Source organism: Bactrocera neohumeralis, chromosome 6 (assembly GCF_024586455.1).
Source record: "Bactrocera neohumeralis isolate Rockhampton chromosome 6, APGP_CSIRO_Bneo_wtdbg2-racon-allhic-juicebox.fasta_v2, whole genome shotgun sequence".
Taxonomy (NCBI): Eukaryota; Metazoa; Arthropoda; class Insecta; order Diptera; family Tephritidae; genus Bactrocera; species Bactrocera neohumeralis.
Genome location: NC_065923.1, coordinates 51,639,040 through 51,666,451, shown reverse-complemented (window position 1 = coordinate 51,666,451; position 27,412 = coordinate 51,639,040). Strand labels below are relative to the sequence as shown.

At 35.4% G+C, this 27,412-nt stretch overlaps 2 protein-coding genes, 1 non-coding gene and 2 pseudogenes across 4 annotated transcripts in view; 2 read left to right on the top strand and 3 right to left on the bottom strand.

The window, feature by feature from the left end:
* The window catches only part of LOC126762690 (dual specificity protein phosphatase 15), a 105,967-nt gene extending 96,356 nt beyond the window's left edge, over nt 1–9,611 (bottom strand). The window contains exon 1 of one of the 2 annotated variants that reach the window (XM_050479626.1): nt 8,870–9,611. The gene's annotated coding sequence lies outside the window, so the exon portion shown is untranslated. The remainder of the gene's footprint in view (nt 1–8,869) is intronic. The other variant, XM_050479623.1, reaches the window with a different exon arrangement.
* Nucleotides 9,612–10,555: 944 nt separating this feature from the next.
* On the bottom strand, nt 10,556–10,712 carry LOC126763816 (U2 spliceosomal RNA; annotated as a pseudogene).
* A 9,664-nt stretch (nt 10,713–20,376) lies between these two features.
* LOC126763815 (U2 spliceosomal RNA) lies at nt 20,377–20,569 on the bottom strand. Its single transcript, XR_007667680.1, has one exon. It is a non-coding gene; the product is annotated as a U2 spliceosomal RNA (small nuclear RNA).
* Nucleotides 20,570–21,345: 776 nt separating this feature from the next.
* On the top strand, nt 21,346–21,529 carry LOC126763821 (small nucleolar RNA U3; annotated as a pseudogene).
* Nucleotides 21,530–22,420: 891 nt separating this feature from the next.
* On the top strand, nt 22,421–24,008 carry LOC126762700 (uncharacterized). Its single transcript, XM_050479645.1, has 2 exons — nt 22,421–23,852; nt 23,911–24,008. The coding sequence occupies exons 1-2, from the start codon at nt 22,623–22,625 to the stop codon at nt 23,917–23,919; spliced, it is 1,239 nt and encodes a 412-aa protein (XP_050335602.1). The 5' UTR covers nt 22,421–22,622; the 3' UTR covers nt 23,920–24,008.
* The last annotated feature ends 3,404 nt before the right edge of the window (nt 24,009–27,412 follow it).

Here is a 27,412-nt window from a genome sequence, read left to right as displayed (position 1 = left end):
CACCATACATAATGCACCGTCGCATACTGCATTGATTCTTTTTGAATTTTTCGCCAAATATTCAACCAACATCGCGCTGCAAAGGCTGTATTCTTGCTATTCAGCAAACTCAAACGACGTCTCCGGGAAAACCGTTCGGAGTCAATTGAAGACATTAAACGTGTATCGCTATGCACATTGAAGACTATTCCACAAATTGACTTTAAAAACTGTTTCGAGGATTGAAAGAAACATTGGCACAAGTGCATTTGGGCCAAGAGGAATTACTTTGAAGGGGACGACATAGATTTTGATGAATAAATTAAGAATTTTAAAATTATGAACAAAGTCTTACTATTTTTGGCTCATAGTAGTAAATCAAGGACATCACAACAAAAATTTGCACAATAAGTGGCTTCATGGCATAGTAATTCTTCAAGACCTCCATCTATTTGTTGCCATAAGCTTAGTGCCTTATCAAAAATATCTATAAATTTTGAGGGCTTATTTTCCTGATAAAGTTAATCCCTAAGCCGCAAATTAATAAAATCGCGTGAATACGTCACCTAGCCCCCTCACCTCACGTTTTCAAAGTCGATACCCCTCATAGAGTCAAAACTACTGCATCGAAATTTTTGAAAACTTTAACACTATTTCCATACACAAATTACGAGCCAGAATATTTTAGAATTCTAGCAACCTTTTGCTACAGAGTATTATAGTTTCGTACACCTAACGGTTCTACCTATCACCTAAAACTAATCGAGATAGATATAGGATTACATATATATAAATGACGAGAAAAGCTAAAATCCGGTTGACTGTCTGTCTGTCCGTCCGTCCGTGCAAGCTTTAACTTGAGTAGAGATTGAGATATATTGACAAAAAAAAAATTACGAGTTCGTAAATGAGCGTATTCAGGCCACTGCCACGCCCACAAATCGCTATAAAACGAAAACATATAAGGTGCCATAACTAAACACTAAAATAAGATATAAAACAGTTATTTGGCGCAGGGCAAAACATTGTGAAAAAGTGGGCTTGACCCCGCCCTCTAATATGTTTGATGTGCATATCTCCTAAACCATTAAAACTACAACAGCCAAATTTGCCTAGCACAAATATTATAAGAACTTCTACGGACAGTGTTAAAATCGATGAAATCGGAGAATAGAGATGGTATAAAAGGGCTTTATGAGAGCCAGTGTGAAAATTGGACAATGGACGTGCACAGCCCACTTTTTGACCCGACAAACCCATTTCGACTAAAATTACTACGTGGCATCCTTCCTACATTTTTAAGTCACATTGTGGAAAATGGACGAAATCTTCTCAAGAACCAGCCTACGTCCCATATAGCACAATTTCAATTCCACCTAATTCGTTCAGTTTCCAGTACATAAATCAATAAGCAATTAATATAACGGGATAAAACTTTGCAGGATAACGTCTTCAGTGTGAGATATTATGTACAAAAATTGTTTAAATCCAATAAAAACTGTTCAAGCCCCTAGGTAGCGAGTATTTAGACACCTTTTGACCGAAAATGTCGGTCCATGTGTGATATATATAGCTGAAATTAAGGGATAATCCTTCTGCTATAATGGCATGTCTATATATCAAAAATGGCTTGAATCGGACCAATACTTCCTTTAGCCCACATATACTTAATATAAATATTTTCGAACTTCGGGGTGACTTTACTCTATATGATTGATTTTACACCTTAAAGTATTTCCCTGGCTTTGATTAATGCAAGATGCAAAAGTGTAGGACGTTCGGTTGCGCCCGAATTAGCCCTTCCTTACTTGTTAAATATTTTTTCATGGAAATTGAACAGAATAGTCTTCAAATTTCATACTAAAAAGTACCATTGGTTTCAAAAATTAAATTTTAAGTTCTCCCTCTTAGTGAAATTAATAACATGTTATATTAGTGTTATCTTTTCTCATGTTGTTTGGTACTATAAATTGTTCATAAGTTGCTCTCACTTCCTGTTTTATTTTCCATTTCTTCCATATTTTAAACACTCCAATATCATTCAGACTATTTTTTTAAGATTATTTGACATTCAAGTAAGTATGCAACACTCAATGTACACAAATATTGTCGACAAATAGAACAAGCACATATTTACTCAACTATTTATTTATTTATGTGTAACAAATGCGAATTAAATTTGCAAATTAAGTGCTTAACTTATTGAACACACTGCAATAATACAGCACAGCTCGATGGCTTCCAATACAAATTAGCACACGCATATGCAGTCATGTAAATTCCTGTACATAAAAGTATTTTCCTGTTTATGCCAATTTTATGAATTTATTTTTTCGCAGAATTCGCGATTTGCATTGAATTAATGAAAAAGGCGCACACACGGCGCGTAAACAAATTACAATAAAGCTTAGCGTGGCTCAGCGCAATGGAACACATGTTGCAATTCAACATTAGCTATAGCAAAAACAAGCACAACAATAACAAGAGCGAGAACGACAAGAACAGCGGCAGCAACCGCGCGTTATTAAGGCGTGTTAGCTCTCAAGTTACGTATACGCCTGGGTGTGTGCGCGCAAATCGATAGCTTTATAGGTGTTAATGTGTGTGTGCTTGCTGTGTGAGCATATTTAGAGGCGGTGAGCTGCGCGGCGGAGCACTAATTGTAATCAGTGGGTGACATCAGGCGCTGATTTTGCCACAATGTCGATATGAAAAAAGGAATACAAATATGAGCGTATTTATAGCAAATGCACTCCGGCGATTTAATGAAAGCTTTTAGCGTCAATGCGCTTTAAGCTAGCTTAGAATTGTGTATTATTACGCAATAAGGTATATTTTAAAATCACGGCTGAAAAAATGCCTGGGACTGCAAAGAGTTTATATAAATGACCGACCACATTGTTCAGCAGACTGTCATTGTGTGCGACATATTTTTGTCGTTGGCTGGATTTTGAGATTTGAAATGTGAAAAATGGTGGTGTATTCGACTTCGGTATTGTTTAGAGAGAGAGAGGACTTATCTATCGAGGGGAAAACGTCAACATTTAATCCAAAGTGAACCACAGAAAATAACAATGATATGGCGAAAGGAATTTATATATCAAAATGAAATGTAAAATGCAGCATTTTGCGTTGATATTAAGCGAATAGGCCTGTCTTAGCTGTTCAAAATATATTTTATTTATTTGCGGTCACACCCCAAACCGCTGTAACGTTAAAACGTTTGGCTTTTGCTTCAGCACTCAAAACTTTAAAGGCGGTTTTTCGAAACAACTTTTTTAAAAAATGCGACGACGACTTAGAGATTGTCGCAAGTATCCAATTGTAGCTTCAGAAAAATATCCATCTAGTTGACTCGATTCGACGTTTTTGTTTTTGTGAGTCCAACTTTTTTACCCTGAATAGAAAGAAACATCGCAGACACTATTAAATCTTTTACAAATAATCAGCGGGACAAGCTGCGCCAACTTATTCATCTTTATATACGCGAAGTAGTCCTTCCACAGCTCATTTGTTGGTACGCTCAGAATATATTGTCAAAGTTTGGTATTTTTTGAGGGTTCCAGACAAGCGTAGCCCCTCAATGCTGCCAAAGAAATATTACAGGTCAAAAAAGAATAATAATATTAGTAAAGATACATACTACATACTATACATACATAGTATGTATACTTATGTAACCTTTCATTATTATTTTTATACTCTCGCAACATGTTACTATAGAATATAATAGTGGAGTTTCATACATATAAAAGATCAGATCGTGAAAATTGTGATATATTGATGGAACATTTTACGCATGTTAATTAGCGCTTAAGGATGCCAGATGGGCGTAATCGGACACTGCCACGCCCACAAAGCGACATTAAACAAAAACGTATAAAATGCCATAAATAAGCGCTAAATTGAGATACAAAACTGTAATATGATATTAAGATTCCAGTTGGGAGGGTGCTAAAAATGGTTTAAAAGTAGGCGTGGCTCACTTCCTAAATGGTTAAATAGATATGTCTTCCAAACCTTTGAAGCAATTCAAAGTTGAGAGAAAGTATTTTTTCAAACACAGGGAAATAGATCAGATAACCACGCAGACTCCTCATATAACGATTATTTTGAAAGCTACTAAAAGAGCGATAACTCACTAACTAACTGAGCCACAAGCATTAAATTTCACAACCAAGATGATGCGGAGGAGAGTTTAAAAATTGGGCGTGGCGCCTACCACCTTTAGGTCAATCCTATATACCACGAACTGCTCGACAAAATTCAACCGAATTTGGCGTATGAGGTTATCGAAAAATTCTTATCATACACCGTGAAAATAGACAAAATCTGACCACAACCACGCCTACTATATACAACAAACTTTTATAGTAAACAAATCAAGCATCAATGAAGTTATCAGAAATAATGTCTTTATGGTATTTTTTGAAATATATTAATATATATTAATGAATTATTTTAACTTTTTAAATAATTAAGATATAAAACAATCGTATTATTGTATATGTATAAACTTTTCTAGGTCTCCTTCTATGGAACTTAATGTATGATGGGGTGCTAAGGAGACACCAACCAAAAGCCATTAAATTAATTGCATACGCAGACGACCATATTGTGATGGCAGTGGCTCTGGAGCAAATGTAATGAGTGGGAAACAGCCTGCGCCAATGGTTCTCCTCAATCAGTTTAGAACTGGCTGAGCAAAATACATACATATCTCTCACCATAGGGGAGAGTAAGATTCATGCACAGCCACAAATAAAGTATCGTGGAGTAATAATAGCCTCATAGGATATAATCATTTGAAATACACTGCAGATAAAACGAATAAAATCCTAAACGTCTTATCAAGAATGATGGCAAATAAAGGCTGCGTACATTCAAGCCGACGATTTTTACTCGCAAATGTAATGAAAAAAAGCCAGTATGATGCTCATTGACATACAGGTTATCAGAGCCGTCCATAGGAGCCAAAAGCGAAGAGAGAGGCAGCAGTAATGCCAAACCTCACTCAAAGGACGGTGAACCCACAAACTGATACCGGATATTCATTTCTCCATGTTTTAATTTTGTCTTGATTGAAGCTGCCGCTTCGCTTTCAGGTTTCCAATTCTCAGTGAACTGTGCTTAAAAAGCGACGGCAATAAAATAATACATGCTCTGGGTCTTCAAAGCACTGTGAGTATGTCGGACAATTCTGACTAATGTCGTGGTGGAATCTGTACAAGTAGCTTCTAAAGCACCCATGTCCAATTAGTATTTGGGTTAGGTGAAAATGCAGGTCCCCATGTCGCCTAGCTATCTACAGCAGATTAGGCGTCCATTCCGTGCCATAGAGGAGACTTAAATTTCTTATAACTCCCACGAAGTAATACTTAATCAGGTGGTTCGGTGGAAGAGTTTGGAGTTGGAAGTAGGTGAGGTTTAGCTAGTGATAATCTCCATGCTTGAAAAAAATAAATGTAAATAAATACATACTTTTTCATCGAAAACTTTTGCCTTAATACTCAGGAAACAATTAAATAATTTTACACTTTATTTGCCAATGTAGTTTGACTCATCATCGGAATATTTATTAAAATCGCCAGTGTTTCCCACAGGCCTACCTGTCTTTTCGGTGTCTTCCGTTTTCTTTGTCTTCGTTTGTTTTAGCGGCTGGATTGGTTGCGGCTAACCTCTCATCGTGAATAGATTTCACCAATTCGGTTATACGGCACATTAGACGAGGGAAATTAAAGTATAGGCGAAACAATCTCAACAGTTTTTACTCTCATTGCAGGTACTAATCGGACAATGACAAGTGAGAATGCTAAGAACAGAAAAATTCTATGTCCATAATGCCTGTAAAAATATGTGTAAAATTCTTCCGCCATTTTCAAGCGCATCTTAAGGTATACTTTTAGCAAACAGTCCAATCAAATCGAAAGTGAAGTCAAGTAGGAAAATGAACAGCGAACAGAGTTTAGAGGAAAGCAGACAGATGTCAAACACGAACTAGTTCATTCTTCGTTCAGAACAATTCGAATTTTACTCATATGTATTGAGTTTTCAACATAGTATACTTTAGTAGTGTCTTTCCTACCGTACTTACTCCTGTTTAAATAGTTTTATTAAAAAATAAATAAAAAAAACCAAGGCAACGCCGATTCAACTCAGGAAACACCTGCCTAATCTCCCACATATACAAAAAGCGGATTCTACTAATCAAGAGTCTAACTTAACATAACAGTTAACTGATCAATTGGTGCAAGGCTGTGTCATATGCGGTACTAACCCAACTGATATTAAATCCTAACCCAACAAAAACTTAGTAATCCGTTCATATTCCATTTCCCCAACGCAAAAATCGTTTCTCTACACTTTCCTTGCCTTAATTTTTTTCTTTCAACAAACAGTCGTGCAGAGGGAATTAAACAACAACAAGCTAATATTTTTTATGAAAACAAAGCTGCCCGCCAACTTGCCACAAATCAGTCGCCACCAGTTTGTCAGTCAACAGGCTATTTTGCCTGGAAACCCTAGTTATTTAATATTTTTTAATTCTCTCGTGCTTTCTTTCTATAAGCTCTTGCATTTTCGCTTTCTGTTGTCCTTTCAGCTTAAGTAAGCCACTCACGCAATCTTTGTTACTGCGGCTAATGACATGCAAAGACTGCTTTCGCCGAACTAATGGCAGTCCTTGAAAGGGGTTTTTTCATATGTATAAATAGTCATTTTTTAGAAATAAATTTAAAAAATTTTTCAGGAATGCATACGGTACAGGGTAATAAGTTCACGGACGTTAGTCAGTTCAAGTCAGATGCGTGGTTGATTTCATAAGAAGCTCGTCTTTTGTAAAAAACTGAGACATTGGAAAGATAATCACACTTAAAAAATATTCTAATCGGGAAATGGAGCTTTTTAAAAACCTTCAAAAAAGTTTATGCCAGAGGAAATCAATCAGACAACTTTGAACGACAATACCGCAGACAGAAACAAATGAAACGGTTTTAATAGGACTGCACTCTACCATAAAGATCTGTAACTGGCTCACAAACTGTTATGTTAGATGTATGTATACTAAGCTTTGCAAGTTAAAGATAATATTGCAAAGAAGGCATAGCTTCCAAGTCCTCTAAAAGCATAGAAAGATTCATTATATATTAAGGCAATACGATTTCCGAAAAACATTGCCCTTACTAAAAAATTTCCAAATTACTTTACAGCCGAGACATTTATTGGAGAAATCTGAATAATAATCCTTCCTTTTATAACATAAAAATATTATTATTCACCAACCTCATTGTTAAATCTTATAGCATAACGCCTAGTTTCGAGTAGAAATTAGAATATTTTTTTGGTTTGCAGTATTTTTCTCTGTAAAACCTGAATCCATTTAGTTATTTCATTTGTGATTCAGAAGCGTTTGAAATAGAAAGAGAGAGATATAAAGCATTGTAAACTCTGACGAAAATCGAGTGAAAGCTTCTAACGGTAATATTCACACCGTCTAAATAGGATGCATATCACCCATAAGTTCCTAGAAAGGTAACAGAAGACTGGAGAATGAAAGTTTGTGATGTGCAATAATATGTTGATGTTCGAATAAAAATGTTTCGAGCCATTAGCTCTTTCAATACTCTGTCAAAAACCAAGTGGCTCAAGATGGCCGGCTTTTCTTGATCCCAGTAAATGTGACTTTTTGTCTAGTGGTGAACGAAACCCTAAGCGATCTAATAATTATCATTGATAACAGCTGTATTATGTATTATATAAATATGCCTGAACGTATCGAAGAAACTGTCATTATTTTAATGTAAAAGGTTTTGCAAATACTTTAGGAAAAAACGCTGAGATGAGATTTTTGGACCAAATGTAGGGCCGAGTTCGTTTAGACTTCTTAGATATGACTGCAGAAAGGGGGTTTCCTTTGATGTTTAACAAAGACACCAATATGGAAGGTACAAAAACCGATGGGCCACATTTGGCACTGGGAATAAAGTCGATTTAACAGTAAAAGTATAAATCAAGAAGAATAAGATAGCAAAGCTAATGGGATTTAGATTACAATCTCTTCTCTAACATAAAAGCAGAAAACCTCTTCTCTATTTTGTAACCCTCTGGAGAAAAAGTATAAGGTTTACTTCAGAGAGTGTATTGTGTATTCCCTCTTTGGCCTCAAGTACAATTCTTCAATTATTTCAATTGTAAACGCGCTGATTTTGTGTTTCACATAAATCTTAGTTGTCATGGAGAGTGCGATTTGGTATCAAGCGAGGTCTAGATGTATCTGCCATTTCCGTCTATAATTTGAAATACAAGTATAAGATTTAGAACGGGTCAACCTTTTAGGCTTATGTTTAAAGTGTAAATTAGCGTAAATTCTTAATGCTATACGTCTGTTACTGGTCGATCTTCTCAAAACTGAAGAGCTTACTCTGTGCAGCAAGATTTTTTGTATTAAAGGATCCGGCTGGAAGTAAAATTATCTTCAGACCAGTTGTTTTAGTAAATCGCGATCTGAAGCGATAAAGTATTAGAAAAGCTTAGAGCTCAATTCTTTCATTAAAGACACTACAAAACAGCTCTATTTAAACATAACTAATTTTTCCTTCCAAACTTCCTTAAACCCAAATATAATCTCTTTAATTTTGATATGTCGAATGCCTGTAAACTTGCAAGTGTTTACAAATGTTAGTCTCAAATTGTTTACTTGTCCTTTGACTTTCGCTCACGTGGCTCTTTGCCACAAGCACGCCACACTATGCCCGGCATTCAAAGGTCGCAAGCGTCTTAAGCTATGCAAGGCAGCAGTAAATAGCTCACAGTTCATTGCAAATTTAAATATTTTTGGAATAATGGTAATTGCAAATACATACATACTATATATTTTTGTAGCCTAGTGTACTAACCTTTATTTTTTGTGCTTTTATCCACAACACGACATTTTTGCATATGTGAACCGAGCGTTGAACATAAATCTTTCATTTATTTAATGTGCTTATTCAAATAACGGTAAATGCGCTTTATCGCACCGCAACGCGGTTCTAAAAAAATCACACTACTCCACAAACAACAAAAAGGCCACACACAAAAAGATGTGGAGGAAAACTTTATACCGTTGTTATATCACCACACGCGACGCGCACGTTTCCAGTTTCACCGTTTTCCGTGCGTCCTTCTGCTATCGTTACAACCGCTGCTGCTGTCGGCCGCACTGGCACACCGAAGTCCTTTGCGTTGCCTGTCGCTGTTGGCGTGCCAAAGCAGAAGCGCCAACAACAATGCAAACAGCTACAACAACTGGCTTAAAGCAGCTTGCAGCCAGCAGCAGCGCGTAGTATTTTTACGCACACAGGCGCCAGCGCCTGCACGCACACCTGCACAACGAAAACGAAAGTGGCTTTAATAAATTTTTCACGCACTTTTGTTGCTTGAAATTAAGCTGCAAGCCATTTTGTTTTTATATTTTTAAACTTTTTCGCTTCACTTTGTCTTTTTGTTGTTTTTGTTTTTGTTTCGCTTTTTGCTGCTGTTTTCGGTCGCTACTCGGTGTTGTTGTTTTGCCGTTTGAAAGTGAAATGTTTGAAATGTGAAAGTTTGCAACGAATTTAAAGCAAAGTTGGAAAACGACGTTCAAGCAAGCTGAGCTGAGTAAGACGAACTGAAATTTTTATGGTCAACATAGCAGACTTGTAGGCAGACAGTCGCGCAGCCAGCACCCGAACAAGGATTTGAGTGAAATTGCACACGAATGGCATTGATTGAGTGGAAGCGCTGAGTGTAAATTGGAGTGAAAAAATGAATTGTATGAGCGGGAAGCTGAAAATGAGCAATACTAGTAAACAAACCTTTGGGAAGCGCGCTTGACCAATATTCTACCTTTCAGAAGCGTTTATGAAACACAAATGCCCAGTTTATCATGCGATTTGCATTTTTGAAGTTTTACAACTTTCTTTATATTGGCTCCACATATGTCCTCCTGATCTTAGTCTTCGAACAAGATTCTAGCAAAAATATTTTGCATTTAATGTGGTATTGCTGTCGTATCAGTTTTCTATTTACTTGTATTCTTTAGTAAAGTATAGTTTCACTAAGCACGCTTTCAATGTTTTTTAAGGAGAGCCTAATCTCGCTATCTCATAGGTTCGCTCCAATCGCACATAGAAAACATTTTTGGTTACATCGTCCTTCTCTTTTGTTGGGCCTGGGCGCAAATCATCGATATGTTGAAGAACGTCGCTTTGATGTGGATTATGGTTAGACATTCATCTGGCGAGGTCAATTTCAGGACTCTACGACGTAGTCTCGGTTCCATCACGACTCCCACACCAAATTTGCCCTCCTTTATATGGCTACTGTAGTAAATACAACACGGACCTACTCCTCTCAGTCCAGTCAATCGCATTCTTTGGCCGACGGTGATGTCAGCTTTATTTTTACGAGGACATAAACCAGAGGACATTTCAGATAAATGCCCCTAAATCGTAATCTTTAATACGTCTGCAACGGTCGCCAACAAAAATAAGGGTATCTCACCCTAGTTCTGTTGCCTATTTTATTTTGGATGTTATTAATGTGGTGTACAACCTTGAGGAGATACACCTTATCACTTTAGTTCGCTTTCAAACAGATGTTTGAGCCGGATTACCGGCGATACTGCAATATTGGGCCATAAAACATCTGTCAGATGTTAAGCCGTTAAGATCAAGTACTATACTTTGATCTTAGCCATAAGGCCGAGAAGCGATTAATAAATTGCTCCAATGGTAAACTATTTCTATAGAAGTAAATATAAAGTGTATGAGAATTGAAGCAACAACCAACGCTCAAAGAAATCCCAAGTGATTATTCAGGTATGCAGCCATCTTCCAAACGATACAGTACGGAAGGTCGCAAATCTGTACGCAGGTAACGCACCCTTACAAATTCTTGTTGTTTTCTTCTATTAAGATCCGTAACCAGCTCTTAAGTAATTGCTCAGGAAAAAATATACATTATTTCTTTAAGTAATTTTGACAGCTGGTTACGCATTGCGAATGATCCACATTAGAAGAGCAAGAGAGAATAAACAAGCTTTGTGTGTAATATGTATGTATGTATGCATGTGTATACGAACATAAATATTTTCATCGCGATTTAAGGAATGTGGATGAAGATTGGTAGATTTTATACATAATTTCAAAATGAACTATACTTCATAATAATAAACTAATTTAGGATGAATTTAACGATTACTTGATTACGTTGAAAACATTGAGTATTCATATTCATTATTATGGTAGACAATTTTAATTATTTATTTGGTTATGCTTTTTTTTATGCATTTGTAACATGATGATTCAGAGTATAATAGTTTTGTTCATCTAACGCAAAATAAACAGGACTTTTTGAACGTAGCGCCCCTGGTGGCGCCATCTATATGTCGACTGGTGCTTTAGAATCTGCTATATTTATCGATTGTACAGTGATTCATGATTTTCATGACATTTCATTGATAGGAAGTGAAGTTATTGCGTTTTAAGTGTCAGTATGTTTGTGTTATCGATGCGAAATGTTTTAAAATTTGTAAAACAAGTTTATGGCGATGATTACCTATCCCGTAGCAGAGTGCACGAGTGGTTTCAACGTTTTCAAAATGGTCGTGAGGACATAAATGACGATCAGCTTGTGGGCCAAACAAAATCCGTGATCACTGGAAATTCCATCGAAACTCATTAAAATCAACTGAAATCATAATTGAAACTCATGAAAATGGTTGAACATCTCCAAAACATCGATTTATGGCATTTTGATCGTACATTTGGCTTACGAAAGGTGTGTGCACGGTTTGTTCCGTAAAAATTGCTCAAAATCCAACATTCGAAAGACGATTATTTGACCAAAAATCACATTTTAACCATTAACCCCTCCCCGTATTCGTTTGATATGGCACCGTGAGATTTCTTCCTTTTCGGAAAAATGCATTTTTCCATGAAAAAGCGTTATGCAGACGTAGAGGCCATTCAAAAGGCTTGCACCGGAATACTGGCGGCCAGACCGGCCAACGAGCTAAAACACTCGTTCGACTTGCTTTTGGGCCGTGCAAAAAGCTGTATTGAAGCACAAGGGGACTATTTTGAATAAAATAAATTGATTTTGCCGAAAAACCCATTTATTCTGTTTTTTTTTTAAGTCCTGTTTACTCTGGAACGCACCTTGTGTACATATATAGTATGTATAAATGACCAGAATGACGAATTGAATTCCGAGTGACTAACTATCCGTCCGTCCATCCGTTCAAGCTGTAACATAAGTAAATATTTAAATATTTTAATGAAATCTTCCAAATATATACATATATTGCTTGGTAACTATTGCAGATGGAATACAATAATAATAGAATGAAGCGTGGCCTCGCTCTCTAATAGGTTTTAGCTATAGCTAAAATAATCCAATTTTTCAGGACAAATCCTTTTAGCATCTTTGAAGCGCGAAGATAGTTGAAGTCGGATAAAATCTCGCCCAGGCCCTATAAACTGGTTTTGTTGAAAACCACCAAAGGTGTTATAAATTTAGAAATAAGTATACAAATCAAGAACCAATCGATTTGTCTGGATGAAACTTTGCACAAATAGTAGCGTGAGGTGTGCCTCGTAATGACCAAAACTATCCCATGTCAAGCTTTACAACTCAAAGCGATATCGACATATAGTCTATCCTTGAAAAACTGTTTATGTAAGAAGTTTACTCTAAGGTTGCAAAATCATATATTTTATGCAGTCTATAATATGATGTAAATGTAAAATTATGTCTAATAATATACAACCAGACTGAAGAGTTCTCAGTTCATCCTAACCTTCCAAACACGCTTTTTTATATTGCACGTTTCTCGAACAAATTTGTCATTTAGCTCTTTTCGTCTGGAAAGTAACCCCCTTCATTTTATGCTAAATTTCGCTCCGGCGATCAACTCTTTCAAGTTTGAGAACAAAACGATGAGAACGATGGCGGAAGTGGAAATCGGTGCATTTCTTTCATGGCAAAGCTCTTTTTTCTGAATAAATAAATCTATTTGTTCTACAATTCGTCATCAATATGACCTAATAATTCGATATAGTAGAGCTCTGCGATCATTTTGCCACACTCCTGTGAATCTCAAAAATCGTTGGTAAGCTTTATGATCAGCCGTCGACTTCTTCGAAGGAGGTTCTCCACGTTGGAGCCTACAGTTTCAACTGCTTCGTGGACTCCAGTGTTTTCCAATGGATTCATGTTTCGTCAAGGGTCGCGGAAGGAAGCATATAAGACATGGGGATCTTCCACACAGGTCTCTTGTTTATGGAATATAAAGTCAATACATAAAATATATGTAGTTCAGATCCTCACACATTTCTCCCTCTTACAGGGGCCAGAGAGACTAGAGACATTTTCTACTTGATGCCCATCTTTCAGAGTCATCGTTAAAATGATAACATATTATTCGGAAAACTTTCAGTCTGATAGTTGAAATCGAATAAAACTATGCCTACTACCCAAAAGCACTCCAAACCACTCGCCTTTTGAGCGCCATTGAGTTTCACTCAATACATTTTACTCCAAATGTGACGCAAGCGCATGAAGCGTCTACTCAAGTTGTACTCTTTCTGTCTGCAATTTCTCTTTCACTAAAGTCCTTTCAATTTACACTCAAAACAAAAACATGAATGAACGAAAAATACACAAGTGTGCGTGCTTTATGTGAGAGTGAAGCAGCCTTGTGCGTCTTTATTATGTATTGTGAATTACTGCACAGCCAAAGCGCTCTAAGGTGGCTTGGTATGGGTGTGGAAACATCGCCTTTTCTTATAAAAGATAATATATGAGCACAACAACAATACAACATTTGTTTACCAAATTCGCTGGAAAAAGAGATGGTGGCAAAAGTGGGTGTGTACACGCTTAGCAAGCGTTTTGTGGACTGACAATCAATCTTCAAATTAAGCTATACTGAGTCGAAGATTAATACGCGTATGCACACACACAACAACACACTTGCACATATGTCATTTTAATGCACACCACTTTAAAGTCGAAATTATGGAATAAATTAATGAAATAAATAAGCATTTAACGAGCTTTCGCTAGAGAGAAATAGAGAAAGACAAAAAGAAAGATGAGTTCGTGGCATTAGCTCGTCATGGCTGCGACTTCATCCTCTTCTTTATTAGCGTAGACACCGCTTATGCGGTTATAGACAGGTTTATAATAGCGCTTGTCGTTCTTCTTTTTCGCTGTTTAGCACCAATTGGACATTCCAAGTGTAACCAGGTGCTTTCTCACCTTATCTTTCCCACGGAGTGCCGGTCTTCCTTTTCCTTTGCTTCCCTCGGTGTGTAATGCGACGAATACTCTCAGAGTTAGAGTGCTCTCATCCATTCGGATGATGGCTACGCTGAACTATGTTAATATCATCGTGTATCTCGTACAACTCATCGTTCCACTGAATGCGATATTCGCCGTTGCCAAAGCGCAAAGGATCATACATCTTCCGCAACGCCGACTCTTTAGATGTTACCATCGTTCATGTGTCTGCATCGAACAGTAGGACGCGGATGATGACTGGTCTTTGTTCGTCGAGAGAGGACTTTACTTCTCAATTCAAGAGTCATTTTGCGTTTCGATGCTGACGTTGTTGTTGGTATTAATGCTGGTAACAAGATAGACGAAAATTATCTGCGACTTCGAAGTTAAGACGAAATTATCTACGACTTTGAAGTTAATGGCTGAGACTTAGACGTCATAATTGCAAAGGAAGTAACTTGTTCAGATTTGACTATGGCATGTAGATCTTTTGAAGTCCTATAAGAAAAGCTTCTAATATTTTTATGAAAGTTTATCATTAGTTATCCGCCTTAATACGATTTCAACTACTTAACTTAAGCTGAGCGACTTGGACCAGGATCAAGATGAAAGATATACTATATTTAAGATACATAGCTGCTTTTGGATAAAGACCTCTGAGATATAGGTTTTGATCTCGCTTTTGGAAAAAATAGTAAATTCAACATTGGAACAAAATTTGCTTTTCGCGTAAATACCAAAAAATATCAAACAGATTTCGGATTGACAACCTTGTTCAACCACATGATTTTTCGCCGCGACTATGATTCTTTCCAATTTGTAGTTTGTAATTTATGCTATCCGACAAAGAGCGAGTTTTACATGTGAGAATTACTAATCGATTTCTGTTTCAGAGTTTTCATAGTAGACATAACTCGAACGTTACGTTAGCTGGCAAAAGTTGTAAAGCTTCAGAAAGTATAACAACAACTAAGAGAGTCCAACATCTTAAATCTAAATATACTATGCATATATGCTGCCTCTTGCGAATCTTGAGGATATCTCTTTAATTTGAAGCTTTAGCTCTGATTACTAATATATTCTGGAATTATTGAAATACCTGAACACTAATCCTTATAATTTTTTCAATCTTTAGTTTAATCTCAAGTCGATTGAGAAGGACTTTTTTATATAACCAACCTCCTAAAGGCCATTGCTAGCTCAAGAAGCACTTATGTAACATGGGTCAAATTGCATGGAGCCTGAAACTCCAGAACACCTGCTAATTGACTGCAATCTGTAGGCGCGGGGTAAAGGCCCTTGAATCCATGTTTCCAAATAGGGATCACATCGCCTCAATAGCACCCAGCAGTATATTGGAATTTCTCAATATGCTGAGGCTAAATGAGTTGTTGTGACTTAGGAAAGGGCACAATAGACTTTAGGGTGTGCAATTCTCATTTATCTACATATATATCTACTCTAATATAATATATAATAATAAAATATATATACCGCGCAATTAAGAACTTTCTAATTAAACAAATATATTAATTTATTTTATGAGCGATTGTCTCAAAATATAAAAGTCTCGTGAAATTTAACTATGTTACATCTTCTCACATCAAAATTTTCTCTTTTCGCCCGAATGTAGGCAACAATGCACTAGCAAGTTTTTCCGACAAAATTACTTTTCCCTCTACTCACACGTTCCACAAGTTCATTTTTGTTGACTTTGATTGGATTAGTTTACAGTTGACATAAATTTAGTACTTCCTGCACTCCTGCACTATTCCACAATGATCACCTTGAAATTGAATTTGTTGTGACGCGACGCGCGTCCTGCTACACTCTTCGACACTTTTGCTTTTCCGCACATGGCCACGGGTCGCCCGCAAATAGTAAGCTGCAAGCGCCTTTATGCCGTTTTTTGGCTTATTTTCTGTGGCTTTTAGAAATGTAAACTATATTTGTGTGGCTTTGACCATGTAACCTGTCGCGAAGCGTTTTTCGGCTTACAAAAAATGAACTAAAATTTTACTATCGAGCCAGTCAGCCGTTAGTCGCACTAAACTATGGCATTAACCTTGAACTTTTAAAAGTTTTTATTTTTTTTGGTGGGTAGCAATTCGCAGACTATAATTCGCTGGTGTTGGATGTCGTAAATTTCTATTAAACGTATTTGACACAATTAGTGTGAGAGGAGGGACGAGGAGAAAAAACAGTGGCATTGCTTTGCTTCATTGTATTTATTTATATTTGCGAAACTCGTGCCGCATGTTGCACGTTGCAAGCAATTACAATAAGTCATTAAAAATAATTACTCTCATTTAATATTATTGCTCATGGCAATAATGTTAGCGGTTTATTACTTCTTTTAGTTTTAAATCGATAGGTCAATGGCTTCATTAGAAGTGGATTGATGTTTAAATTTTGAGGACTCTTGAAATTAAACTTGAAGACATTTAAAATTATTATCAAAAAATTCGAAGTTAAACCAGTTCAACTCGTTATAAATATGAAGCTGTAATACTCGTGCATTTGTTAATATAGTAAGGTATATTGGACCTAAGGGAAATATTGACTCTATTTTGTCCACATTTTACTTTAAGACCCATTATTTTTTGCAAAAGCGTCTACTTCCATATTCGGTATCTGGGTGATTAAATATTATATCTGATTTCAACAATTTTTACAAATGAATTTGTGAAAAGTTATATGCAGGTATTTTGTTAACTTGATTCTTATGTACAGAAGTAGGTTCCATTTTATATTTCGGGATTAGGGATAATTTATTGTTTTTAAGAATATTCTTAATTAAGATCTATACACCTAAACTGACGCCTACGGTTGTCTAAATCTAACGATAGGTCACGAGACGATCTTGCAATATCCTTTTGCGCTCAGCTTAAATAATTTCCTTCAAAAAAATCGTCTTGGAGGACAAAGAAACCTTGTTATCAATCGGCCAACTGGTCATGAACTGCGCTGCACCGGTTTGATCACCTGGATGTAATAAAACGCAGAAGAAGTAGCTTGATACGAACCAAAATACTGAACTCGGTCCTATTACTGGATGCTTCTTGATGTCTCCCGTCGAACGCCTATACAAGTATAATGAGGTCGACATGCCTCCGGTCAAGAAACACATTGCACTCCACTCCAAGCAGTTTCTGCTGGGATAATATCGCAGAAACCGTAGTTGAAGTGAAACCACCACACATTGCAGACAATGAGATCGAGTTGCCCCGATAATCTAGATACCACCATATGTATGTATGTACATATATGTATTCTTCGCGCAATGAGTCACCGCAAGACTTTAACCTTTGCACGCCCAATAAATTAGAGGCACCTAACAACCCTCTCCCTATAGAGTCTGACGGCGCCGAAACAGTACGTTTCTTGACAAGCTAAATAACCGCTACAACAACAATAATACGTATAGAACATTGTCAAATTCTTAATTACCATGTAGTAAAATTTTAATTTTCAATTTACCTTACGTCCATATCAATTAATTTAACTTTCATTCAAAACTACAATGATTTTGAATTCTTCTTTAATCACTGTGAATATATGTGGTGATTGTTTGTGGTTAGACGTTTTGATTTTGAATACTTTTTCACTGTGAATATATGTGTATTGCGTTTTATTTAATTCCGTTGAGCATTTTGCATAAATTAAAATATTTTGAATTCGAATTTTCTTAAAATTATTAAATATTGTGAAAATGTCTTTAAAAATAAATAAAAAACGAAGTGAAATGTGGCAATTTTTCGAAGCAATAAATGATACTCATGCAAAATGCAAAATTTGTAAAAAAGATATATCATATAAAACGTCGAATACGAATTTAAAAAAACATATGCAAAATCGGCATCCAACAGTGGAACTTCCAGGAGCAGCGACGGTGCAAAAAATAGGAAGTAAACAAACGGAAAATCCAGATGCACAGCATGAAGTTACGGAAACAAATGTACAATGCGGTAAAACATAACATTTTTATTTCGGATTTCAGTTAAGAGATTTAAATATAGTTTCAGAGCCTGTTCTGCGCCAATCTAAAATAACTGCCGGGATATGTAACATGAAGATTTCTGCAAAGGCAAAAAAGGAAATAGATGATGCTTTGCCAATGCTCTTCATTAAAGACTTACAACCTTTCAGCATTGTCGAGGACAGCGGATTTGTCCAATTCGTTAAAGCGCTAAATCCTGTATATGAACTACCCAGTCGGCATGTAGTATCAAGAACGATAATTCCGGCATTGTATGAAGCATGCGTCGAAAAAGTGAAATTAAAAGTGGCGAATGGTGTTAAATTCTGCATTACAACCGATTGTTGGACATCTCGCAATACAGTGAGTTACATAGCATTTACACAACATTTTGTTAGTGAAAATTTCGAATTTAACAATATTTTATTGGATTGCTGTCCAATGAATGAGACACATACTGCCAAAAACTTAGCCGAGCAAATACAAAATGTCACAACTGAGTGGGGGGTATTTGATAATATAATATTTGCAGTGTCTGATAACGCGAATAATATAAAGAGTGCCTTACAAAATGAGCTCAAACTACGCCACTTCGGCTGTTTTGCGCATACCATAAATTTAATTGTTAAAGCAAGTATAAGTGGCTATGACGTTAATACAGTTTTACAAAAAGTAAAACAAATTGTGGCTCATTTTAGAAAAAGTACTTCTACAAATGAAAAATTTATGAGTTTTCAACGCAATGCTGGTACCGAACCTTTGAAACTAATTCAAAGCGTTGAAACTCGATGGAATTCTACATTTTACATGATTGAACGTTTTATAAAAGTGGAAGATGCTATTAAAAGTACTGTCGCTCTTATAGATAAGGAATTACCTCGAATTAATCCTGACGAATGGTTGTTGCTAAAGGATTTACTTACAGTATTAAAACCTTTTGAGTACACCACAAAAGAAATAAGCGGCCAAAAATATTGCACCGGATCAATGGTTATTCCTATTGTAAATGGTCTCAAAAGCGTGTTTACTAAGTGGACAAAAGCCAATTCTTATGTAGATCCTGTAAAAGCAGTGGCTTTTGAATTACTAAACGGAATAAATGAAAGGTTATGAAATACCGAAAGAAGCAACACTCTAGGCATGGCATCATTCTTGGATCCTCGTTTCAAAAATTTCGCCTTTTCTGACCCCACAATAGCCGACATGTTTAAAAATCGTATAATTGCAGATGTAGGTAGAATAATTCAAGAAGCCCAAGCAAATGAACCCCAAGAACCACAAGTAGAAACCTCAGAGTTTTCAATATGGAGCTATATAGACTCCAATATTGCGTCAAACAAGCCGCGAGGTACTTGTAATTCAAGAGCCATTATCGAGGTTCAGCGTTATTTGGAAGAGGTAGTAATTGCTCGAAATGCGGACCCCTTCAAATGGTGGCAGCAAAACAAATATAAATATCCATATCTGTCTCCCATAGCTCGGATAAAATTAGGATGTTTAGCGTCATCGGTTCCCTGCGAACGGCTTTTTTCTCAAGCTGGACTTATTTTAAGTGAAAGGAGAATGCGCTTGGACGATGAAAAGACAAAAATGTTGATTTTTTTAAATGCGAATCACTAATAGTTAATAGTTTTTTTAAGTTGTGATTTTAAAATTTACATTTAATGTGTATGTGAGCTTTTTACTTTTTCTTACTTAATTACTTTGACTTAATATTATAATTTGAATTATATTAATATTATTTTCAATCTAAAACTGTTTATTTTTGAAAATCAATTAATTTTTATTTTATTTTAGATCTGAACATGTGCAATTTGAAATGAGTATCATTTTTTTTTTAATTTGAGCACTTATTTTCATGAGTATTATTAATATTAATCAGTATTAATAAATAAAAAATCTTGTTTATTGAATTTTGTTGAATATACAAATTATTCTGTTTTAATTTATGGAAAATTTAAGGTATTGCATTAAAATTAATTCCTTTTATTTCAGATAGAATATTTTTGTTTTGGCCTAATTGCAGGTTAGAACTACTCAAAATATCTATCTTATTAAGAAAAGTGGCGATCGCAATAGCTATAAAAAATCACAGTGAATTAAAAATCGCAATCACTCTTTTCACTGAAACTAAAAATCGCTACTTCGCTCATCACTAGATGGAGGTGGAGCAAGCCCCTAAAACACTACATCGATTTCCAAAAATCAGTTTAACATTTGATGTCCTCCGATGGAGGATCTATCAGATGTTAAGCTGATAAGAACAAATACTACACTTTGAGCTTAGCCATAAGGCCGAGAAGCGATAACTAAACCAACTCAATAGTAAACTATTTCCGGGAAAATAAATGTAAAGTGTCTGAGAATTGAAGGCACAGCAAAAAGTCAAAGAAATGACAAGTGATCATTCAGGTATGCAGCCATTTCCCAACGAAACGTACGGATGGCCGCAAATCCATACACAGTTAACGCACCCTTACAATTCCTTGTTGTTTTCTTTTATTCAGTATAAACATTCAATATGTTGTATTAAGTATTCATTATTTTGGTAGACAATTTTATACAGTATTTTCTCCAGATCATGTCAAAATATGTGAACGCATATGTACACACATACATATGTATTTAATAGAAAATTTGCATTTTGAAGTTATACTTCTTATACGAGTTCGGAAAAGGTTGCGTTAAATTCATAAATGCGCAACCTCTACCAACAACACAATGTTACCATGCTTATGCTATTGTTGTTTTTGTAGAACAATGTTTCAATTTTTGGTTGGTGACATATTCAATGAAAAATAAATTCTGTTGGGATTCGAACATACGTGGTCGTCGTAACTTTTCAAGCGCTTACCACCAGCACCACCATTGACACTTGTATTGCGTTGTCGTAATTATGGTTTGGTTATGCATGAAAGAAATATACAATGGATCGCCGATTGTTACCTTGCTGCTGCGCATATGTATGTTTGTATTATTGAAGTTATACTTCTTTTTCTTTCGTTTGTCTTTCATGTCTGCGAATTCTCAACTATTTTGTGTGACTTTTGCTTAAAATACTCTGCGTTGGCCTTTGAAAAATTAAGACTATACTTCACAGCATCATTTCTGTAGTTTGGAAATCGACCCGGGATGACGAGGTATATTGTTTTATTTGAAAGCGTCAAGTTTATGAACTTCATTTCTAATTTTGTTTTGTGGCATATTAGAATTGATGTTTCTTCGAAAATCGCTCACTTACAACGGATAAAACGACTTCTGAGTGGTGATTTTAATGAACAAATTCCAAGGTTTTACACAAAAATAATGCAGTCAATAAGTACAGTACGCGTATGTATGCTTGCACATTATTTTTTCTTTCGTTTGTCTTTCATTTTTGCGAATTCTCAATTATTTTGTGTGACTTTATTTCTTTCGTTTCTGTTTCATTTCTGCGAATTATTTGAATTCCTGAACGCGCGCATGCGTATACATACATACATTCATATGAGCATGTGCAGATACACAAGATAGGATAGAAGATGTATGTCTTTTAACATCGTATACTATACTAATAAATATTTTTCTTACTAATAGAAATTAAATTTATCACAGCAATATTATGTATATGTAGTATATTAGGTATATTGCTGTGATAAATTTAATTTCTATTAGTAAGAAAAATATTTATTAGTATAGTATACGATGTTAAAATGCAAAAATTAAAGACTAAGTCCGTCGAGATTCGAACCTGCGTTCACATTGTGACTTTTCATGTACTTACCACCAACACCACCATTGACACTACCGTGGCGTTGTCTTAAGTATGGTTTGGTTATGCATGTAAGAAATATACGATGGTTCAAATAATTTTGTTTAAGTATAGAAATATGCTTTTGTAGAACATTTGCTTTCGCAAACATATAGACAAATGTGCAAACGACATAATATATGTATGATTGTTTCGCATTTTGCTTCTACGCCGGCCAAATTTCTATACAAAAATCGACAGAAATGCATGAGAAAATAAAATGGACAACTAGGGCAAATAATTTTAAAAAAATTTATTGATAATTAAATATAAATGAAAATACATGTAAATTTACTTCAATTTATTAAAAAACTTATTTAAATTGATTAAGAAACTTATTTAAATTTATTGAAAAACTGCAAAGTGTGGCAGCATTATAAATATGTAAATTATATATTGTGGTAACATCATAAATCTGTAAATTATGTATCTTATTATAAATAAAGGAGTGTGGCAGCACGATCTGCGGCCATGTTGAAGATAAAGAAGAACGAGTGCAGATCATTTAAAAAGAGCGTCCAACATAATAAAATTGTTTAAAATATCAGAAGTGGTTGTATTGCGCCCAAAATGTCATCAAACGAGGATTCGCTTAGTTTATACACAGTTGAACAATTAAAATCATGGTTGCGTTCGCTCAAACATAAAACAACAGGTAGTAAAGCCGAACTAATTGTTCGCCTACAAAAAATTCCTGAGGAGCTTCGTGGAAATTTTCGAAACTCCGTGGTTGACGTTGACGCTGACGTTGACTGTACGCAAGCCATCATTGCGGAAAAAGAACAAGCTGATGAAATCAACGAAGGAGCGAGCAGTATAAACATCACCGAGGAGTGTGGTGAATTTAGCAATGGGATTGTACCACAATATGACGCAAGTAATCAAACGAGTGTTGAAAAGAAACAAAAAGAGTGTGATGCAAACGAGTGGCGACTTTTAAAAATCGAATTAGAATTGTTGAAGCGTGAGTGTGAACTAAAGAAGATGGAAAATGAACTTCTAATGAGAGAAAAAGAACAGTTGAGAAATAGTGATAATCAAACAAAAAACATTTCCAATAAGCAAAAGTTCGCAGATGTTAAAGAACTTATATCTGAATTTTCTGGTAGTGGTGAATGCCTTAAGCTATGGCAAGCACAACTAAAAAATATCCAGAGTGTTTACCAACTTGATGATAACAACCTAAGAGCATTAATTGCAAATAAATTAAAAGGCAATGCGCTAAAGTGGTTACATTCTCGAGATGACTTGATTTTAATGCCAATCGACAAGTTCTTAAAGGAAATGAGCTCGCTGTTTGAAGAAAAAACAAGCAATTTGATGCTAAAGAAAAAGTTTGAAATCAGGCAGTGGTTGACTACCGAATCGTTTCGAGAATATTTCCAAGAAAAACTAATTCTGGCAAATAGAATTCTAATTGGTGAAGATGAACTTGTAGAATATCTAATTGATGGTATTCCGGATAACACTTTACGTTCGCAAGCTAAAATGCAACGATTTCATGACAAATATGAATTGTTAGAAGCGTTTAGAAATATTCAATTGCCACGATATATATCAAAGAAAATGACAGCAGACAATCAACATGAGCAGTCGAATAATGGACAACAAACAACAAGAGTCGTGAGATGCTACAATTGCAACTCCGTTGGCCATTTAGCAAGTGTATGCCGAAAACCCAAACGAGAGCTTGGTGCTTGTCATGTATGCGCTGAAGTTGGCCATTTAGCAGCAAATTGTCCACAAAGGAAGAGCCGCCCTGTACAACATGTCACAGAATTGATGGAAGGCGATGAATATGTAAGGTTTTTAAATTATGTATTTATTAATTCTAAATTTACTTATAAAACTTTATTAGGATCATTAATTGATACGGGAAGCCCCATTAGCTTTGTTCGCCAACAGTTCGTACCAGATGTAGTAATAAACAGAAAGAACAATGTATTTTTAAAATATAGTGGTATAAACAAAAGTCCATTATCTATTGTCGGAAATGTAAACAGTTTTATTTTTTTCAAAAATAAAAGAATTGAATTAACGATGTTAGTTGTAACAAATGAAACAATGACTCATCCAATTATTTTAGGAAGAGACTTTTTAAGTAAATCTAATTTAAAATTAGAATGTAAAGAAATAGATTCGAATTTCAAAGTCGAAAATAACACATATGATGAAGAGTGTCAAAGATTAATGAAAATTGAATTTGATAACACTAAATTTTCTGTGAATTACAATGAAGTATTGAAAACTGAAGCAAAAACTCCTAATGTTTATATAAAAAATGATAATGTAAGTGTCTATGCAAAACAAAAATTTCTGCAAATATTTCAAGATTATTATATGTGCTGTAAGCGCCCCGATACGCCAAAAATTAGATGTGAGATGAAACTGTTGTTGAGTACAGAAAAACCTTTTAATTGTCCTCCAAGAAGACTGTCATACAGTGAAAAACAACAAGTTAGGGTTGTTTTAGATGACTTAATGCAAACCAAGATAATTAGGCCGAGTAAGTCAGAATATTCTTCCCCCATTGTTTTAGTAAAAAAAAAACAGGTGATATAAGGTTATGTGTGGATTTTCGTAGTTTGAATAAGATAACATTGAAAGATAACTATCCCTTGCCTCTTATTGATGATCTGTTAGATAGACTAGCAAATAAATGCATTTTTTCGTTATTGGATTTAAAGAGTGCGTTTTATCACGTAGATATGGTTGAAGATTCGATTAAATACACTTCTTTTGTAACACCGATGGGGCAGTACGAGTTTTGAAAATGCCTTTCGGTCTGAAAAATGCACCTTCAACATTCCAGCGGTTTGTTAGCCATGTTTTCGATGATCTGATTCGAGCAGAGAAAATTGCTATTTATTTAGACGATATCATGATAGCTACAAGTAATGAAGAAGAACATTTAGACATTTTGCAGGAAGTTTTTAATAAGTTAGTACAAAACAAATTGGAATTGAGGTTAGATAAATGCCGATTTATGGAGTCAGAAATACGCTATTTAGGATATAACATTTCGAGTAAAGGTATTCTACCGGATGAAAAGAATGTAGAAGCTATAGTGAATTTTCCTATACCCAGTAACACAAAAGCTGTACACAGTTTTTTGGGCTTATGCTCATACTTTAGAAGATTCGTTAAAGATTTTTTTTCGCGAGAAGCTCAGCCTCTGTACAAACTAATAAAAAAGAATGTTAAATTTACATTTGGGGAAGACGAGTTACAGTGTTTTGAGAAACTTAAAAATAAATTAATTGGGTCTCCTATCTTAGCGATTTACGACCCAAGAGATGATACAGAGCTGCATTGCGATGCCAGCTCTCGGGGATTTGGTGCAATATTATTACAAAAAAAGAGTGACGACAAATTTCACCCAGTCTTTTATTTTTCGAAACGTAGCAGCGAGCCCGAATCTAAATACCACAGCTTTGAGCTGGAAACACTTGCAATTATTTATGCACTTCGGAGATTTCGGGTATATCTTCAAGGATTGAAATTTAAGATAGTCACTGATTGCAATTCACTCATGCTAACTTTAAATAAGAAGGAAGTAAATCCAAGAATAGCCAGGTGGGCACTCGAATTGCAAAATTTTCAATATGTTCTCGAACACCGTAATGGAAATAGAATGCTCCATGTGGACGCACTTAGTCGCACTTCAAATATCTTAGTTCTTGAAGAAAATACGTTTGAGCAAAATCTGTCAATTTGCCAAAATCGAGATAGGAAAATTATTGAAATCCGGGGGGAATTGGAAAACAAGGAAAATGGTGTTTTTGAAATGCGGAATGGCTTAGTTTATAGAAAAAACGGACAAAATATACTATTTTATATACCAAATGAGATGGAAGAACATTTATTGAGAAAGTATCACGATGAAATGGGTCATATGGGAAGTGATAAAGTTTTCAGTGCTATAATAAAGTCATATTGGTTTCCCAAAATGAAGGAAAAAATTAAACAATATATCTCAAACTGCCTAAAGTGTATTGCCTTTTCCTCGAAGAGTGGGAAACATGAGGGCCTCTTACATAATATACCCAAAGGAAACGTACCTTTCGAAACTGTTCATGTGGATCACTTCGGTCCAGTGTCATTTAAACATTCTAAGAAAAAATATGTATTTTTGGTAATAGATGGGTTCACTAAATTTGTTAAGTTATATGCGGTGTGTTCAGCAGGCACCAGGGAGGTCATGAGCTGTTTAAAATTGTATTTTAGTAGTTACAGTCGTCCAAAGGTATTGATATCTGATCGAGGCAGTGCGTTTACATCAAAAGATTTTGAAAATTTTTTGAAAACAAATAACGTAAAACATGTAAAAATTGCGACAGGATCGCCACAAGCCAATGGACAGGTGGAGCGCGTTAATCGTAGTCTTGCTCCAATGATAGCAAAATTAACCAGCGGTGGCTTTAATTTCAGCTTAGACAAAACTTTACCGGACATAGAGTATGCTTTAAACAATACGATGCATCGAAGTATAGGCACAACTCCAAGCGAACTACTTTTTGGAGTTTCACAAAGGGGAACTGTCGTTGACTTTCTCAGAGAAAGACTAGAAGAAAATGATTTGAATAATAATGAACGTAACTTAGCAGATATTAGGGATAAGGCAGCAGAAAATATTTCAAAGTCTCAAAATTATAATAAATTGCTGAAAGATAAACATCGGACACAAAGAAAGTATATGGAAGGAGATTATGTTATGGTAAAGAATTATATAAGTAATCCAGGTGCATGTAAAAAGATTGCCCCCAAGTTTAAAGGTCCTTATAGAGTTTGCAAAATACTTCCTAATGACAGGTATATACTTAGAGATGTCGAGGATTTCAACTTAGCCAAATTCCATATGAAGGAATATGGGAAGTAGCAAACATGAAGCCTTGGTTAAACCATAGTCTCCCTAATGAAAGCGTAATCGGGACGATTACATGTCAGGATGGTCGAACTGTGGCAGCATTATAAATATGTAAATTATATATTGTGGTAACATCATAAATCTGTAAATTATGTATCTTATTATAAATAAAGGAGTGTGGCAGCACGATCTGCGGCCATGTTGAAGATAAAGAAGAACGAGTGCAGATCATTTAAAAAGAGCGTCCAACATAATAAAATTGTTTAAAAAAGAAAAATAAAAAGAAAATTCATTTTACTTTGGCCCAGTTTTGTGCGGAATACAAATGCAACGCCAATAATGAATACAAGAAATTGACTAAACACCATGATATAAGATATACAAATTATAATATGACAACCCAATTCGAAGAGTACAAAAGAGAGATGGTTACGCAGCATATTCCCTTCCGCAACGAAGAGACAGAACTACTTTCCGAGTCAAAATTCCTTCA

Bases quoted from the DNA above. Each gene is read 5' to 3' on its own strand.
- LOC126762700 (XM_050479645.1), top strand. From the start codon at position 22,623: ATGTCATCAAACGAGGATTCGCTTAGTTTATACACAGTTGAACAATTA.